At 37.4% G+C, this 16,965-nt stretch overlaps 2 protein-coding genes and 1 pseudogene across 2 annotated transcripts; all 3 read right to left on the bottom strand.

Moving 5' to 3' along the window:
• Positions 1-1,768: 1,768 nt before the first annotated feature.
• Positions 1,769-4,345, bottom strand: LOC136283517 (uncharacterized; annotated as a pseudogene).
• Positions 4,346-5,406: 1,061 nt separating this feature from the next.
• Positions 5,407-9,901, bottom strand: LOC136283516 (kelch-like protein 40). Its single transcript, XM_066172489.1, has 3 exons — positions 9,780-9,901; positions 7,327-7,599; positions 5,407-6,104 (listed from the first exon to the last, which is right to left on the bottom strand). The coding sequence occupies exons 1-3, from the start codon at positions 9,838-9,840 to the stop codon at positions 5,407-5,409; spliced, it is 1,032 nt and encodes a 343-aa protein (XP_066028586.1). The 5' UTR covers positions 9,841-9,901.
• A 2,607-nt stretch (positions 9,902-12,508) lies between these two features.
• LOC136283515 (uncharacterized) lies at positions 12,509-13,705 on the bottom strand. The gene is made up of 2 exons (XM_066172488.1): positions 13,525-13,705; positions 12,509-13,290 (listed from the first exon to the last, which is right to left on the bottom strand). The coding sequence occupies exons 1-2, from the start codon at positions 13,703-13,705 to the stop codon at positions 12,509-12,511; spliced, it is 963 nt and encodes a 320-aa protein (XP_066028585.1).
• Between the last annotated feature and the right edge of the window lie 3,260 nt (positions 13,706-16,965).

Genomic DNA, 16,965 nt, shown 5'->3' with positions numbered 1-16,965 from the left:
ACGTTATCAAAACATTCCTTTAATAAACAAATAAAAACGTCTTTATTTCAGATATTAGATAATGAAGATTCTTATCTTGATGTTGAAAAGATCTCCTCTAAACTTAAGGACTGCATAATTAAAACAAATTGATCCGATTGCTTTCAGTACTAATTTATCTGCTTCTATACTTTATTGAACAACTATTGATGTATTTACCAGTTTTGCTTCTCTTTATAATTTAACAATATCTAACTATTTAGTTTTTAATTTTCTTTATATATTGTAAATGTTTGTTGACGATTGACCCGCCTCGAATAGCAAATTTGCTATCTGCGGGTCAACATAATCTAAATTATTTTGTAAAAAAAGAAAAATAAAGTGTGTAAATAAAGTGTGTAAATTCCTTACCTTCTGTACTCATTTGGCAGAAATTGTGTCACTAAAACTGTGATGACACCACTTAAGGTCTTGTCTCTATTGTCTGCAAGAAACTGGTGCTTATATGTTCTATTCTTTCTTTCCACACCATTGGTAGTGTTCACTTTTACATTGAAGCGGTCCTTCCTGTATGCCCAAACCCAGCGCTGCCAATAGAAACAAAGTGTCCAAGTAAACTTCATGAATATAAACTGCATGTAATCTGATTTTCACCTTGCGGATCTCCTTGTAAGAGCATCTTGGACTCATCTCAGACTCATGCTGAATGATTAATGGCCCAAAATGACATCATCCAAGGAGATGGCCTGTTTGATGTTTAAAGTCAGAGCCAAAAGGATTTTAAGTGAACATAATAAGATGTGTGTAATTTTTAAGCCATAAATCTTGAATTGTTGCTGGATAATTTATAAGGGATAATTCCACAATTATTATAATGTATGCAAGAGATACACTTGCCTGTCTTTCGGGAAGCCATGTTATGTTCATCCACTTTTGGAGTCTTGTGTTGGTCCTCCACAGTTCACTGTCTTGAAGATCTCTAAGTGCTAAATTGAAGTCCCCTTCTGTGGAAGTTCTTGCAAGGTTTCGCAAACTGTTCAGGAGGTTGTCTTTCTTGTCTTTGTTAATGCCATTCTTCGAGTTGTTGATCCACCATACCCATGCTTATTCTTGATGGAAATCACAAATATACACAAGACAGCCTGGAACAGTTATAAAACTGAGTTGTAAAACCTCTCTGAGAAGAGAATACATGCTGCCAACCACTTCAGCTAACACAAGACCTATTGTATGCTAAAAATTAAACTACCAACGAAGGGCGCCTAGCATGACCCGTGAGCCTTGGAGTAAAATAATAATACTATTACTACTACTACTACTACTAAAAATTATACTAATAATGCTAATAATAATAATACTACTAATTTATTATTATCATTATTGTTGTAATAATAACATTGATTTTTTCCAGGAACCTAAAACACACATTGACCCTTTTGCTTCCAAGATCTCAATGTTAATTATCCTTACCATCATCTACACATTTTTTATTTTTTAATTGATTCTAAAAGATTTCCAAAACTTTCTAGGACCAGAAGCCTTTTTCCAGGACTTTCCAGTTGTGGAAATGCCAAAATAAAATTCCAGGACTTTCCAGGTTTTCCAGGACAAGTGTGAACACTGTTGATATTTTCATGAAATTAAAATAATGATTTTGTAATGTCTGGAGAATTGCTCGTAATTGGCAATAATTTATTGTCATTATTTTCAGGTTATATAGTCCTGTAAGAAAGAATTTTTTTTCTTTTTTCTTTTTTTTTTTGGGGGGGGGGGAAGAACTTATTCCTAATAGGTATTGCCTCTCTATATTTCCCACATGAAATGAAGAAAATGGTTATAAAATGGTTATTATCGATATTTACCAGTATATGTTTACATGCTTACTTGGAAACAGCCTTTCAGTGGCATTGATCTCAGCCTCACTAAAGTCTACCATAAAGAAATCAGGGTTCCATGTTGGGTTCCAGTCCTTAATGAGCTGTAGAGCTTCATTAATGGCATCTGCATTTTCCAGCTGAACCACAAAAGAAGCAACAACACAGTAATCTACATTGGTTTTCACACGCAGAAAGAAGGTGGCAAGGGCATAGCATGAAGTTTTGTATGTTGCATCCAGTAGGCAAATTTCACCACCATACTTTAAAAGCAGCCCTCTTTGCCACTTTGTCTGGTGAACAAGGAGGAGGTTGTTGGATGAATCACCTATGCTTATTTTAATTACATCATTGCTGTCTTCTTCCTTCAGTGACTGTGGTTGTTGATAGGACTCACTATCAGTTGTAAGGCAGTAAGGCCTGAAAAAGAAATTATCATCTGGGCTTTCTTCTTTCCACTTCTTGATTTTTAAGTCAAGGTTTTCAATTTGTGAATGTCTGCACACCACTGTGGCATGATACATGTGGTTCCTGACATCCATGGTTGTTGGGAAGAACCGTCTGTTGGTTAGATCTGGAGGCTGTTGGCCTGTGAAAAGTTCCTTCTTTACATAATGATGCAGGTGCTGTTGCATTTCAGAAACACAATTACACCACTTCCAACAAGCTCATGAATTTTTTTAAGCAGTGTCTCATCAATAGGCTGAAGTAGCCCAGCAGTCTGATTACACAACAAGAAAGAAAGAATAATTGCTTTATTATTTATTCTTTTAAAAAATTACACAACTCATCCCCAGGTTTTCTTGGTCAACGGTTCAATAACCTGGAGCTGGCTGCTTTTGATGTCATTGGTTCAAGATGAGAACATTTTTCCAAATTTGGTCAACAGCAGCTGGTTATGATGAAATATGCGAGTGGTTTTAACCTATCAGAAATAGGGAAATATTTTGAATGAATAATAATGCAAATTATACCATCATTACTATCGGCAGTCCTCCAGTAGGGCTTTTAAGTAATAGTTACAGAATGTTATAATTACAGATTACTGAACACTGTATTTTTTAAGAAAATCCATTTAAAAATTCCATGACAGCATTCCATTTAAACAGTGCCAGTGGAAATCCCTATCCAATAAAATTGTGATATAGTCTTGACATTGAGTTTGAGGAATAACTGCCAGTGTAGCTAAAAGAAGCTGTACATGTAGTACATTTAATTGGTCTTTTGTTGTGATGTATAATCTTTATTCATTCTTTATATATATTCCACATGACAGTGGAAGCAGCAGTCTACAGTAGACTGATGATCTATGTTAAGTTAAGTCACCTTAAATCCCCCACCAAACTTCAGTTTCCTGACTGCAAAAAACATTTAATTGATGGCCAAGTACTTACCCTCCCATGGGGTGAAATAAGTGATCCGTAGGTTTAGTAAGTAATATGTAAATACGCTCCTCTGTAGCTATTGTTTGCTTCTTTTCTGACCCTAGGGATGTTCTCAGAAATTTTGACATTGTCTCCCTTCTACTCTTTGTGTTCTCTGAAATCTAATGATACAATATTTTAATTAAAATAATATTTGAAAAATTGGTTTCTAAAATATTCACTCTGTTTCCATTACAGGTAAATTTGTTTCAATTCTGCACAACGAAATGTCCAGGTTGTCTTATCATAGGTCCACTTCACCTACATATAACACAAGGCCCATTGGGATTAAGCACCCTTTATTAGGCTAGTGATCATTCATGTTAATGGTAGTGCCCCCTGAACCCTTATTCAATAATTTAAATAAACTGACCTTATTTTCAGGATACTTGTTTATTTTCCTTAGGTGAATCTTTGCTGGACAGTCACATTTCTTCGTATCATGTACTATAAAGCGCTGTTTGGTGTTGTTATAGCAGTGATCAGCATTCTCCTTCTGAAACCAAATAGATTTATTGGATTGTTAGATAGAGCAGTCATATGGGAATAGTCAAGTTATCAATAAACTTAGAAGAAATGAAAAGCTTCCTTTAAAATAGTACTTGATTCCTACCTTGTAAACTGCAGTCACAGTGGTCCTTTTTTTGCAACTTTGCTTATTTTAACAAATAAAATGTGATATGTCCTTTTACTTGCAAGTGGTAAAAAAGAAAACATTATTGCATGCTATTAGCCCTGAGGGAGAGGTGAGTGCTCACCAACTTGCTTAGAAAAATCAGTTGGGACTTACCACCTTGTTAGCTTAAGAGCAAAAAGGTGAAGGTAAATCAATAACTATTTAATGCCCTATATATGATATCCTCTTTGGGAGTCCTTAATTAATAATATCATCTTGTTTACATTCTTATTTAGTTAATTATTATGCATGCTTACATCTTTTTGTAGTCTCTTTTGAGCCTCCTTCCTTTTGAGTGCCTTATTTCTGTCTGGCCCATTTTGGCATTCTAAAAATTTGACCCCCACAATTTGGAATGGGATGCCATCAAAACTTAGTCTGCATCCTGCCATCTGTGAGTCAGCCCATTGTATACGGTGGTTCTTAGCATTTTTATCTGCATTTTCTTTTACTCCTACGTTTTTATGTGAGAAGAGGAACCAAGCTAAGTTAGCAATACGACACATGTACACAAACACATACGTACATATGTACACATGGGTGCTTAAAATGGAGGGCCTGAAAATCAAGCCTGCCCCACCCAGATGTAGCCCAAGGACTAGTGTAATGGATGGGGATGCTGGCAGCTGTGTGTCAATAGCACTGAGTAGCAGTATTTTTTTTTCAAAAATTTGAATCCAGCTGTGACTGGACTATCACTATCTTACAGAGACTGATTTAGTGGCGCCAAATTTTAATCAATTAATACGAAATTGAATATCAAATTAAAAGCATTAGAAAGTTTGGCAATGCCAAAACAACAGGATCAAAAACAGCACGTTTAAGTTGTTTTTCCGAACCCACGAAACATGCCACGTGTTATTCTGATCGCTGATGACTTAGTAAATTTCTATCAAAACATGTGACTCTTGCGCAAAGAATAGTCTGTCGTAAGGAAAGTCACCAGATAGTTTTTTGATTATTGTTCAATCCGGCAATTTCGATGCTTTGACCCTGTCCACGTTTAGTTTGACCCTTCGGTGGCTCCTTCCTTTTCTCGATGTCTTAGTATCTTAGTTTAATATCACAAGTGTAACACTGACAAGATAGGACACATAAACGTTTTTATTTGGGAGCAAGTAAATTTATTTACAGCAATGTTGTTTCTGCTCATACACATGTGTTTTGCTTACAACCATTGTGTTTCTACATGTACTCTTAAACAAATAAAACTCCGACACTGTAAAACTAATAATTGCATCGTTATTACAAGGGGAAGGATTGGCTCAGCTAAATTCGATTCTCTCAACTGAAGAGAATCATACGAATAGTTTTGCTTATAAATTTTAGATCATTTCAGTGATTTCTTGGCGTGCAGAATATAAATTTTCTACTTAAGGGATAATCCCTGCTTTCTACTTTCCTGAAGTCAACCAACTTAGCGAAATCATTCTAACATTGCTTGTCTATACTATCATGGCTTGAGCAATCCACCTCCAAAACTAAAGCACAAACCTCCAGCGGTATATCTGTTATGAGACATCACAATATCATTGTATACGCGTTGAAGATCTTGAAAGATTAAATGCAAATAACTTAAGTTGCCACCAAATGGAGACGATCCTCCTGGCTGCTTTGATCGATTTGAGGCTGATGACATTAATAGGGAACTTAATTCACGTACCATTTTTTCACACACTGTGCATGTTTTGAACTGCGTAAAGGGCGGCCGTGTAGCCCTGCTATCGATATTACAGTGCATGGGGCAACGAGTTACTTTCTTACAATGCTTTGACGATTCTAAACACAAAGTCACACAAAAGTTCACTAAATCGTTAAACTGAGGATGTACTTTTTTGACAAGCTCCTCTAATTTTTCTATTCTTTTAACTAACACGTTTTCTCTCACATCCTGTTCTAAATTTTTAAAATCCTCCTTCTCCATAATTTTTTGGAGTGCCATGTCTTTGATGTAGTCATAGCATTCTTTACGAACGACATCTAACCTTTCGTCCGTCCTTGCCATGTCTGTAGTGTTTGCCAGGTAAAGTATGCTCATTGCTTTTTCTTTAGATCCCGCTACTTCATTTTTGAGGAGATTCACACAAACATTGAACACTGACTTTGTCTGGTACTCGTCTGCTAACTTCAAGAGATGTTCGACTTTGTCCACTGTCATGAAAATAATATCATGTAGAAGAGACAGATATTAAATTAGAATCGGCACAGCGGGAGGGGGAAAAATTAAGAGTAGTCCATCTGGAAAAATTTCAAAAAGAGTAGCCTAAGCTTAGCCCACCATGCACCCTAAAGAAACGGAAGGGAGCAAAAGTCTACGAAAATGAAGTCACTCTTTCGCATAAAAACATGTTAGGACTTTTATTGGCAAGCCGTTTTGTCGATTCTTTCGTGAATTCCGATTGGCTAGAGTGGGTGGTTTATAAGATAGTTAAATGATTAGATTGAAGATTCGATTGAGGCCCTGAGCTACAGGATTTCCCTTTTTATTCCGAGCTGTCGCCGATCTACTGCACCGTTGTAGATTTTTCAGACCTTTCCAATTGATGTGCGTTACCAGATGGACGGAGAAGTAACACAGAATATTAGCCGAAAGGGGTGGCTGTTTTCTTTAAACTATCCTAAGCGTCATACAACAAATTTCTTTTTTCATTTTGGGGAAAGACCTAGAGCTTTTTGATTTTTAATTATTGTTATTACTTTTTAAAACCACAGGATGGGGGAGTCATATACATCCTATGACCTCTCAGTTCTATCCTACGTGTAGCCGTACCTCCCCCTCCCAAGGAGAAACGGAAGCCGAACGGAAAGAAAATGAATAAAATCAAAGTTAAAAAAAGTTGACATAAATCTTAATTTGATAAAACTTTAAAATGTTAATTAATCCCAACTGAAGATTATCAAGAGACCATAATCTCTTGTCATGTATTCATTCGACTGCACATCAGTCACGCTGCATAGTTTGCAGCTGTAAGCCTCGTTACAATGGGATAAATTATGAAAAAAAATTCCTCGTAATGACTCTGATCACTATTTTATCTTTTTATCTGCAAGGACTGTTAGTTACTCACCTGATGGTTACCCTATTCTGTAAATTTTTGGGACTCTTAAAGCTAATGCGACACTGCATGTCCTCCTTGTACAAATCTTTTTTTTTTTTTGTCTGAGTCCTATTAATATGTTAGCTGGTTTCCTCCTTTGTATATTAGTCCTGTTGACAGGTTGTTTTTAATCGATATTGTTCTTCGTTGTTCCCAAAAGCTTATAGAAGTTCCCATCGCCCTCAGAGCTTAAAATTTAAGACTATTAAATACTTGATCATAATTTGTGGTAAAAAGACCTTAGTTATGAGTAAATTTACTTATTTTTCCCTTACATGTGACTCCATTACTCTCTTTCAAGTACAGTTGCTTCAGGAAATCCAAAACTTCATCAGCATTTTTTCCTGGTAAGGGGATCTCCTTGGCTGTTGCTTCCTTAAACTTTGTTCCCAGCATGGCCTTAAAAACCGGAGAATGGATGCTCAGTATCTGTCGATGGACGTGGAATTTTTCATCTTCCGCCACAAGCACCAAATCACTATCCTCCCAAGGCTCCGAAAACGGGTGTGCCAACTCTACCGTGCTCTCTTTTGACTCTTGGTGAAAACCTGGCGAAACAAAACCTGTTGTTCAAAATTCCGGCAATAAGATGTCTTTTACGTGACTCCTTACGGAAGTTCTTGCCTCCATATTGAATCCATTTGCGCACTTTAAAAATTCCAGTTGATTATAATTTGAATCATTAATTAGAACATGATTTAGGTAAGTCCTAAAGAGTGGACTAGTGGACTAGAGTGGACTAGTTAATCCTTTGTCAATTAATTATCTAAAAACCAATACGAGAAAGGTCCAGTAAGTAAATTCATCATGTTTGAGAGATGCATGCACTCTACTTTGTAACGACATCCAAAGTGGTTTTTTTTTTATAAATCAGTCATTAGTAAGGACAGCAGCACGCTACCTTTATCATTTTATTTGACCTGATCGGTTTTCAAACAATGACGGAAGAAATGTGTATAATTAAACGATGGGCATGGAATTGATCTCGCACAACAAGAATCGCATCACTCTCTTTCCTTTGTCATCAGTTGAATCGGTTCCTGCTGACGGAATATAAACCTTGAACCAACCATCAGTTGCAGGTTTATTATTAGAGACCATTTCGTTAGTGGGTAAAGTGTATTAAATCGCCTTAATTCCAGGAAATTTGTATTTGAACACCAGAAAAGGATATCAATATCTTTCTTAGAAAAGTACTTTTTCCAGTCTCACACGGCCAGAAATTTTCTATTTCCTCGCTCCCACGCAGATTGCATAGGGAACATTTAACGACTTTAACTTCATTGAAGTGACCATGGTTTAAACAGAAAATTTTGGGGCAAATAAATGAATTATAAAAAAATTATCTGACGAGCGAGTTCAATAGATCTCACAAACGGACTACAAACAGGAGCCGCTGACGACAATACTTTGGTACAAAACAAATTTAAATAGTGGGCTTTTCTCCAATGGTTTTTGCGGCCAAGTTATCGTCATGGCGTTTTCGCCACCTGGGTACTGTAGGTTGATTGCTTAAAAAAAAGTCTTACAACTTACAAGGGAGAGGGGCACACGCCCCCTCTCCCCCCCGCTTCTAGCTACGCCTTGTAACAGAGAGAAAACTTATTACTTTTAAAAGGCGGACTACTCGCGACTCAGTCTAACAATTATTCACTTTTTCTTCTGCTTTTCCCATCGTGATAAAACAAATCTACATCATCTGAGGCAATTCATAAGTGGAAGGACGAGTCATTTCAGTCTATGACAACCCAACTTAAAACACTCAACTAGCCCCACAAAAGTCAAATGGTCGACCCCTGAATCAATCTCTCTAGATATCAACAACTTGTCTCTCGGATGAATGATTATGAAAGTAATCAATAGAAGCAAATTTCGTATGCATATTTTCTGGTGATAATTTGCTTTGAATTCGGTCTGATAACGCAAAAGATCGCCTAAGATTTTGAAATTCGTGACAATAAGAGATTTTAAACTCTCTTGATTTAACTGCCTGATCACATATTATAGGGAGACAATAATTTCGAGAGATCAGAGAACATGTCTGTTGGTAACAGAAAGTATTCGAAAGCACAGAAACAGAATATCCGTTGGGCTTTCTATCGATCTGCCAAACAAATGTAACAGCAAATGTACATTTACGCACAACTGCGAGAAGGCAATTTACCTGCAATTTCACATTTGTCACGAGCCTTTCGAGTCCTAGAAGACTATGGAAATCAGTCAAGACAGCCCAATTTTATACTTACACTCCATAATACTCGAATTTGTTTAAATCATAGAGTTATAACTGATTGTTCAGAGAGAAGTACGAAGAGGAACTTCATTCGGTGATAACCTGAATTATGTTTCCAACAAGCACCTAAGCGGAAGTCATCATCATATCAACCACATCACTCTGCAAAAAGTTTGTGTTCTTATAGCTGAACGTTATGGTTGAAATGGTCGGGAATAGATCCATCGCGTTCGATTCCACCTTGAATTTTATGAGTTGGTCAAAAATGGTCCATTTAAAGCGATTGTGTATGTAATTCAAGCATGGTTTAAGCGTAATAAGCGATAAAAGAACAATTATCCAGAAAAAATGTCCTTTTTCCGTCTAATTAAGACATCTGCGTACAGCAGTATCCCAGAATGTTTTCACAAGGCCCGAACAGGGTCCTGAATAATTATGAAGCTTTGGCTAGTCGTAATATGCTGTAATGTAGGCTGAAAATGAAGAAAATAGTACCTGAACTTCCGCTTATTCCTGTCGCTGAGAAGGTGATCGAGGCCATAAAACTTGAAGTCATAATATTACGAAGAAAGCACACCAAATTAAACTGACTGAAAAAATGTCGTGATAAGGGCAAGCTTAAGACTACCCTTAGGTTTCAGTAGAATTCTGGGAACTGAGCGCTACACTTAATTCCTGTTAGGGTTGGGAGTCTGGTATAGAGTCGTGATGTCACTTTTAGAATTGAGCTCGATATATTTATATGTACCCAACCCCTCAATTACAAAGACTAATGGTTCACTCCCGTTAGGGATCTTTTTCGATGTAAAACAATTTGAATATTTGTCCCGCATAATTACACCGATGGTATTTCAGTTTGACTGTAAGACTAATCGCAAAATACGCTGATATTTGGAATGTCAAAAATTGAAATTCCATGCGAGGCAGTTCCAGTTCAAAAGGAGCGCTTTCAATGAATTATCAATTAGCTAGAATGCCCTGGGTAAGATAAAAATGAATGACCTGGGTAAGATAAAAATGAATGACCTGGGTAAGATAAAAATGAATGACCTGGGTAAGATAAAAATGAATGACCTGGGTAAGATAAAAATGAATGCCCTGGGTAAGATAAAAATGAATGACCTGGGTAAGATAAAATTCACCTGCATGGATTCTTTTCTATGCTTCCTTCTGAATTCAAGCTACAAGGGATCATACACCCAAACCAACTACGATTTTTATCAATAAAAACTTAGCCTCTGTCGTCTTGGCCGAAATGATTTTGCCATGAGGACTATTAGCTAAAGTGTGGGGGACACCGGTAAGTCATTTCGCTCGTAATCTAGCTATACTGTTTTGAATTCTCTTCACCCGAAAAAACTTTCAACTCTCAAGTCGGCGCTTGAGAAAAGTACCGATGTCTTTCCTAAAAAAGCCCTCGTTTCAGTTTCTTTGGAATGGGTATTGTCTGCGCCTCGATCCAACGCCAATTGCAATGGGTGTTTTTGTCCGACTTCCAGTTCACGGAATCCAGTTCGTCTTCTCATCAAGGTCGAACGAGTCCGCAGAATTCAGACTTTGCGCCTCTTTAAACTGAGATTTGAACCTTGTTGATACCTAAGTACTCATTGAGAATCTTACGTGCCATCTTAATAAACTTTCTGACAGTTGACCAAGTGCATCACGTTTACGTGGAAGCTACAAAATTTCGGATCGATTGCGTAGCACGCGCTTCATTGCCTTTGGAAAGGGCGTAGCGAAACGTTTCGTGACAATAACAAGAGAGGACCAATTAACTCTCTATTCTTAATGGGCGGTATCAAGTTTTCCTTTTTGGAGCTTACACCTCAATGAATACCCCGTTATATAATCCACAAGATGAGTTATTAGCCATTTTTTTGGGGAACCGTAACATCATCGAAAATTATAAATTTTTTTATTTTTCAAAGATCACTGGTGACAAACCACCAGGACGCATTGCATACCTATTCAGTGATGATTAATCAGTTTATTAGAGCAAAGTACAAAACAATACATAATTATTCAATATTTCTACATAACAAGATTGTCCTGTAAGTGTCAAAAAATTAATATTTTAGAACTCCCAAATGGCCTATTCTCGAGAGTCCAATGTTACCTGCAATTTCTCAACGTAATATTAAGAGGGTCTCAGTGGGGTTAACTGTTAGCCGCAAAACAGCCACAAAATCTAATCGTTAATCGTAAAAAAAAGTTAACTGTAGAAATACATTTCCTGTGACAACAATGGAAAGATACTAACCGTTAACCGTAAATTGAGAATTCCCTTTCTTTGCTTTCATAAACTTTCTGTTACTAACAGGTCTATTCTCTGATCTCTCTATTAACTCCCATCGATAAAATCAAAAACGCTGAACTTACCAACTAATCAGCCTAAAAGTATTTAAAGAAAGCAAAGGCCTGAATTAAAAAGGAAACAATCTGAACAAGCTCAATCCTACATAATCGATAATTTGTTAAAAAATGGCCAAGCCAAGCCCCCTTCTCATGTTTGAGCTGGCCAACATTTTTCAGATCCTTAGGAAAAGAAACTTAAAGTAATGCTCATTTTGATTCCTATGACAAAGTTGTAGAGCCTAGAGCACATTTCCAGGAAGAATCTCCAGGAATGGGGCTAATTCTCAAAAGTTGGAAATCCCGCACGCAGATCAGCTCTAATTAGAAAAGAGTGCTTTAAACTTGAAGACGTTTCATAGAAATTTACTAACAAAGCTATTACAGTCGACCCGTATTTAGTGGTCACCCTGTATTAAGAAGTTGGTTTTCAGAGTCACGAAATTTTTACCCCTTAATTACTGTAATTTTACCTCTATTTAGCGGTCACCTCCATTAAGTGGTCGTTTATGTTGTCCTTCACCTGTACTGAACGGTCACTAAAAGTAGGACCACTCAAATAAACCTAAGAATAATCTTAATGCAAATTTATCTCCCGAAACCGATCAATGTTAATAATATTTTTTTTTGAGCGATTTTAGTGCATCAAGAGTCGATTATGGCAAAAAAATTACTTTATAATACCCTATTCGGTGGAACCTGTATCAACCGGTCAGCTGTATTAAAGGCGCCATTCCCCATGTGTGACCGCTTAATACAGGTTTGACTGTGCGTCTAAACTTAGTGACAGATTCCCACCGCTCAGTGATTAGCAAGTCTTAGGTAGCTTGATGCCTCCATCTGAAGAGACAATACTTAGATTAGTCCAAATTCTATTCTCCAAAATCACTAAACGGAAAGGAAGTGCTGAAATATAATTTTTGGGATGCCCCTCCAGTAAAATCCCCAGCTAAACTTGCTTTTGTTGATGCAATCACTTTGTAAGCTTTATAAAGATCTTGAATGACGGAGACCAATTTTGAGTCAAAATGATGACTGCCTCCATATAAGTGCTCCAGCTTGGCATCCTTGTAGGTACCTTTAGTACCCCTTGACGAGAAAGATATCGTAGGCGGGCCTAGGTATTTTTGACCCTTTACCTGTTGTGAATGGGAAACTAGCTGCTCAATCATTTTTCTGCAAGTTGTGCATTTTTTGATTCGCGTATAGAGCTCCTCAAGTGCCATATGGTCACTATTAAAATGCTCGGGGCTACTACGGAAATATGGATTCTGCATGTTTGGCCCTAAGCACAACACTAAGCAAAACTCCACTAACCCAATAAGTTGCGGATACACCACTTCCACAAGCCCTTCTAATTTTTTAACCCTCTCAACAAGAACACTTTCTACGCTATCTCGCTCCAAATTCTTGAAGTCATCTTTCTTCACGATGTCTTGCAGTGACATGTCTTTAATCAGGTTGTAGCATCCACTGCGGACAATATCTAACCTTCTATCTCCCCTTGCCATGGCTTTCATATTTGTTAGGAAAAGTGTTCTGACTGCATTTTCTTTAGATCCTGGCAGGACTTTGGGGTAATTCAAGCAAACGTCACAAACAGACTTCGTTTGGTACTCGTCGGCTAACCTCAGGAGATGCTCCATTTTGTCCACTGTCAAAAAAAAAACAAAACATTCCGTTTAGAACTAAAATACAATAAGCTTGTGTAGTCGTCACAGTAAGCGGAAGGATTGAAGCCGAGAAACAATGCAGGAAAATTGAAGCTGGAACTTATCACAGTTTTTATCACGTTTATTGCATACTGCGACGATCGATTTAACATAATATACTTCGGATATCTGAGAGTGCACACACAGTCTGCAGTTCTCCTTACATTATTACTCACATGTAATTTCATCTCTATCTTTCATGTACAATTGCTTCAGGAAGTTCAACACCTCATCTACCTTCTTCTCTGGTAATGGGATCTCTTTGGCTTCTGCTTCCTTAAATTGGTTACTCAACATGGCTTTAAAAACTGGCCAGTGGATGCTCAGTATCTGTCGATGTCGATTGTTTTCTTTCATCAAATAACTTTATGCACAATGAAGGATAAGGCTTTACGGAAATCTTACCGGACTTTCCTGTAGTTTGTAACGTTACCGATGACGTGATGCTTTTAAAAATTAAAGGTCGATCAGGAGGAGTGACACAAACAGACAGCACGATATTCTTTCCAAGGAACCCGAACGATTTAGTCTTCCAAAAACTGAACAATTTTTGAGCGAGTAGATGGTAGTTAAAAAAAAAGGTAATGCAAATTAAAGAGTGAGGCTTCACCGAAACATTTTTCCCATTAATTGCCCATTGCGAATTTGGAGGAACGCACGTGTTGACAACAAGCTCTGCCTTCGCCTCATTTCGCTTAGATCATTAAAAGGAAAATACAATCACCAGTTTTTAAAATACTCAATGAGGGTAAGTGAAGACAGACCTATGCAGCATAGTTTTGCTTAACAGTCGTGATGCTTTTACAAGTTCCAGTCAGGAGGAGTGACTTTGAACAAACATATGGCACGACATTCCACCTCAATGGCGTTGATAGTAATAATGATCGACTGTGTTTTAAGAACAGGCTCGAGCACGTTAGAGAGTTGAACTTCACGAATATAAAGAAAAAATAATATACAAATTGTGACGGTAAATTTCCGCTTGTCCTTGTCTCAGACCAACAGTTTTAACTTAAATTTGGTGATTAACTTGCAAAGACCTACATTGAGTGATTGTTAAATACAGCTCAGTTTATTTACTGAAATATATCGAGATGGGGAAAAGTTGTCAGCTGAGATACATCACTGAAATGTTAAATCAATCAGCACAAGGAAGAGGACTTGTATTCCAACCGCAATCCAACCGTTCATTTGAATGTAATAATCGGTTGCCTTTCAGCCATACTCGTTCTAAACTAAATCGGCCAGGTAATCGGAGCTCACATCATTCGTCTATTTCCCCGTTAAAACTTAAACGTGTGTTTGATTTTTAAACCAAAAGAAACTGGCTTTTATTCAGTCAGATTCAGTTGAAGTGTTTTGAATCATCTTATTCGCCGAAATTTGTAATTTAACACTAGAGAAGAATATCAATTTTTTTCTTGGAAAAGTCTGAGTCGTTTCAGTCTGTCGGCGAGAAGTTTTCCATTTCCTCGCTTCTGGGCTGATTGCGCTGAGTTTATTATTCCCTATCGAAGTGAGCATGGTTTATCCGAAATTTTGGCGCTTGAGAATGAATTGGAAAAAAAATATCTCATCAGCGAGTCACTGGCATCTTCTGTCACGTACCTCTACCTCAAAAATTTTAAAGCAGCTTTTTCAGCTTTATTTTGAATCATTTCATAGAGGCACATATCTCTGATAAAGCTTTTTCCCCAAGGTTTTTATCAAAAGTTAATAAAATGAAAAGAAAAGTAACATATAGCTATGAAGAAAGAAATCAAAGTAGGATTCGAGAATCCTTGATCTGGGAACAGCTACCTCGGCTGACATAAAGGTTATTTTGACGTTTCGTCTCTGTTCCAAGACTTGATGTTTTTAGGATTTCAGTTAGTGTCATCAATCATTCGATTTCAAACGCAGCTGAAATTGCTGATCTCAGCGCGCACCATATCTGTTTAAAATTACGCGATCTCTTCGCGTAATGGAACAGTTCCGGACCCACGCCTTTTCGTTTTCACATTTGATCAATGGCTACTCGTTCGCTAAAACTCGAATAGCAAATAAAATGATGCGATTCCTGTTAACGTGTACTGTAATGTTCGGCAGAGAATAAGATGCAACCCATAAATGAGATGAAAGTTAGTGATCCCAACGAAGCCGGCGTGTTACATGTACTTAAATTATACAAATATACATCCCCTATTGTTTAATACTGGTACCATCTTTATTTTGTGAAACTTACCAGTTTCTTCGTGACTTAAAGAACTTGCCATCTTGAGCCGATTTTGATGGAAACAAAGCCGAATGGCTGCACAAGTGTTAAATCACCTAATCAAAGTGCTCCAAACGTTTCAGCATATTCAGGATATCCATGACTCATCTTGCACGCACTGAAAGAATGGCGAGCGATTTTGATAATAATAGCAATAGCACCGGATTTCTCTAAGCTCACATATATATGGTGTCGTAAATGATCTCGCGACGAACAATCACACGGGTCAGTTTGATGATCACTGTGTATTCTTCAACTACCCTAATTTCCGTGCTTCTGTCAAGAACTTATCGACGAGCACATCGTAACGCTTCCGTCACAGCAATGGGGATTAGCAAAAAGTTCAAACGGTCGACTATGTCAAACTAAATGCACGGGAAGACAGGTTAAACATAAGTTCAAGTTTCCGTGCCTCAAGATTACCGTGCGTGCGGCAAGCGGGAGTTTTATCAGTCACAGGCGTCTCTATTTGTGACTACGTTTCAGTATTATCTCGTTTCGGGTCCTAAACCAGGCATCTATAGCTGAGTGTTCGCTCGGTTTGTTAACACTTTAGAATCGGCCAAGCGAAGATTACGACCAGCTGATTTTGCTGAGATGAAAACGCCGAGAGACTGACCGGCAAAGTGCTTAGAATGACAAGAACTTTATTCTTGTTACTTGCAAGCGACCAACAAGCCGGATGGAAACGTTTAATGTATATCCACCTCTTGAGCGTATGAGCGAGCTGAGCGGAAAAGTAGCAAGCTTTAAAGATTCGAGAAATTTCAAACGTTTTAGTAAAAAGCTAAAATTCGGGCACAGTTCTGAATTGTAAAAGAGTAAACAATCGCAGAAACTGATCTTGACTCACATTGTAAAGCTTTTCATAGACGACTGCCACCCGGAAAAAGAGCAAACTATTGGGAGAACCTCCCTCGAACTATGTGTGAACTTGCATTGAAATTAAAAGGTTCGAGTCCCTTCTGCAGATCTCCGTTCCTATTCTAAAATTTCGAATGAGGACGGACAAGCAGAAGTCACAGGGAAAACTTCTTGTGTTGGTGAGGTCCGTTAAAGTACTTTTGTATCTTTTGTAACCTCTGTCGTTTTATTCAGAAAATTTCTTTTGATAGACTATTTTAAACTATAGAAGTTTATACAATGTAGTTAAACAGACACACTTATGTTTTACATTTTTTTTCCAAAATCATTAATCTCAAACAAATTTATTATATGCAGGTCCATTTTACAGTCTACAAAAAAGTCTTTTACAGCCAAATCTTTGACAATCCAACGGTTTCAAACTAATATACCAGAAAATCCACTTCTCATTAATTAGGGGGGACTGATTAGTCCATACTTTAAAAAGTAATCAACCTTT

The sequence above is a fragment of the Pocillopora verrucosa genome, chromosome 9, assembly GCF_036669915.1.
Source record: "Pocillopora verrucosa isolate sample1 chromosome 9, ASM3666991v2, whole genome shotgun sequence".
Lineage (NCBI taxonomy): Eukaryota > Metazoa > Cnidaria > Anthozoa > Scleractinia > Pocilloporidae > Pocillopora > Pocillopora verrucosa.
Note: the sequence above shows the minus strand (reverse complement) of the source record. Positions and strands in the feature narration are given on the sequence as shown.

What these genes read in the sequence shown, in the direction of transcription:
- LOC136283515 (XM_066172488.1), bottom strand. Translation starts at nt 13,705, where the DNA reads ATGAAAGAAAACAATCGACATCGACAGATACTGAGCATCCACTGGCCA. An exon ending in AGATAGAGATGAAATTACAT is followed by an intron (nt 13,291 to 13,524) that starts GTGAGTAATAAT and finishes TTTTTTTGACAG; the next exon opens with TGGACAAAATGGAGCATCTC.
- LOC136283516 (XM_066172489.1), bottom strand. Translation starts at nt 9,840, where the DNA reads ATGACTTCAAGTTTTATGGCCTCGATCACCTTCTCAGCGACAGGAATA. An exon ending in AGGAATAAGCGGAAGTTCAG is followed by an intron (nt 7,600 to 9,779) that starts GTACTATTTTCT and finishes TTGTTTCGCCAG; the next exon opens with GTTTTCACCAAGAGTCAAAA. An exon ending in AGAGAGTAATGGAGTCACAT is followed by an intron (nt 6,105 to 7,326) that starts GTAAGGGAAAAA and finishes TTTTCATGACAG; the next exon opens with TGGACAAAGTCGAACATCTC.